At 38.1% G+C, this 1193-nt stretch overlaps 1 protein-coding gene across 1 annotated transcript; it reads left to right on the top strand.

Moving 5' to 3' along the window:
• Positions 1-6: 6 nt before the first annotated feature.
• LOC107100494 (gastrula zinc finger protein XlCGF57.1-like) lies at positions 7-1187 on the top strand. Its single transcript, XM_015398998.1, has one exon. The coding sequence runs from the start codon at positions 79-81 to the stop codon at positions 1144-1146; it is 1068 nt and encodes a 355-aa protein (XP_015254484.1). The 5' UTR covers positions 7-78; the 3' UTR covers positions 1147-1187.
• The last annotated feature ends 6 nt before the right edge of the window (positions 1188-1193 follow it).

The raw sequence follows: 1193 nt of genomic DNA, 5'->3' as shown, positions 1-1193 counted from the left end.
GAACAAGAGGAACCACAAACTTTGCAGATAAAAGAAGAGCAGCAAAAGCCAGAATATCCCTGGACAAAAAATGAAACCATGGAGTTCCCCATAAGTGAGCATGAAGAGCAGCTTGGTCTGAAGCAGGAGACCGGACATATGGGAGAGGAACCACTCCCCTGTTTGACATGTGGAGAAAGATTTCTAAAAAAAGAACATTTAATAGATCACATGAAAACTCACGCAGGTCAGAAGATTTATGAATGTCTGTCGTGTGGAAAAAGCTTCAGAGAAAAAAGCACTCTAAATAAACATATCAGAGTTCACACAAATAAGAAGCTGTTCTCCTGTACAATTTGTGGCAAAGGTTTTGGTCAAAAAAGTGATTTAACTAGACATACGACAACTCACTCAGATGAAAGACCTTTTTCTTGTAAGACCTGTGGGAAAATGTTCAAAAGAAGAGATTTGGGGATTAAACACATGAAAACTCACACGGTGGGGAAGATTTATGAATGTGTGTCCTGTGGAAAAAGCTTCCCTAAGAAATCTCACCTTGATGTACACATGAGAGTTCACACATGTGAGAAGCCTTTCTCCTGTATGAGCTGTGGCAAAAGTTTTACAGAAAAGGGTAATTTGACAAGTCACATCAGAATTCACACAGGTGAAAAGCCTTTTACATGTATGTCCTGTGGGAAAAGCTTCACCTTTAAATCTGTTCTCAATCGACACATGAGAACCCACACAGGTGAGAAGCCATTCTCCTGTACGCTTTGTGGCAAAAGTTTTACACAACATTGTAATTTGGTTTGTCACATGACCATTCATTCAGATGAAGGACCTTATTCTTGTAAGACTTGTGGAAAAATATTCAAAAGAAGTGATTCAGTGTATGAACATATGAGAACTCATACAGGGAAGATTTATGAATGTCTGTCCTGTGAAAAAAGCTTCACCTTCCAATCTGCTCTTAATCGACACATCAGAGTTCACACCAGCGAGAAACCTTTTGAATGTTTGTCCTGTGGAAAAACCTTTAGATTTAAATGTAATCTTAATGAACACATCAGAATTCACACAGGTGAGAAGCCCTTCTCCTGTATGATCTGTGCCAAAGGTTTTACTAAAAAACATAATTTGACTAGACACATGGCGACTCATTAAAAAAATGTTTTTCAACCACGACGTTAGAGTAATGATCTTAAAAATAA

Source organism: Cyprinodon variegatus, unplaced genomic scaffold (genome assembly GCF_000732505.1).
Source record: "Cyprinodon variegatus isolate N-32 unplaced genomic scaffold, C_variegatus-1.0 Scaffold979, whole genome shotgun sequence".
Lineage (NCBI taxonomy): Eukaryota > Metazoa > Chordata > Actinopteri > Cyprinodontiformes > Cyprinodontidae > Cyprinodon > Cyprinodon variegatus.
Note: the sequence above shows the minus strand (reverse complement) of the source record. Positions and strands in the feature narration are given on the sequence as shown.

What these genes read in the sequence shown, in the direction of transcription:
- LOC107100494 (XM_015398998.1), top strand. Translation starts at nt 79, where the DNA reads ATGGAGTTCCCCATAAGTGAGCATGAAGAGCAGCTTGGTCTGAAGCAG.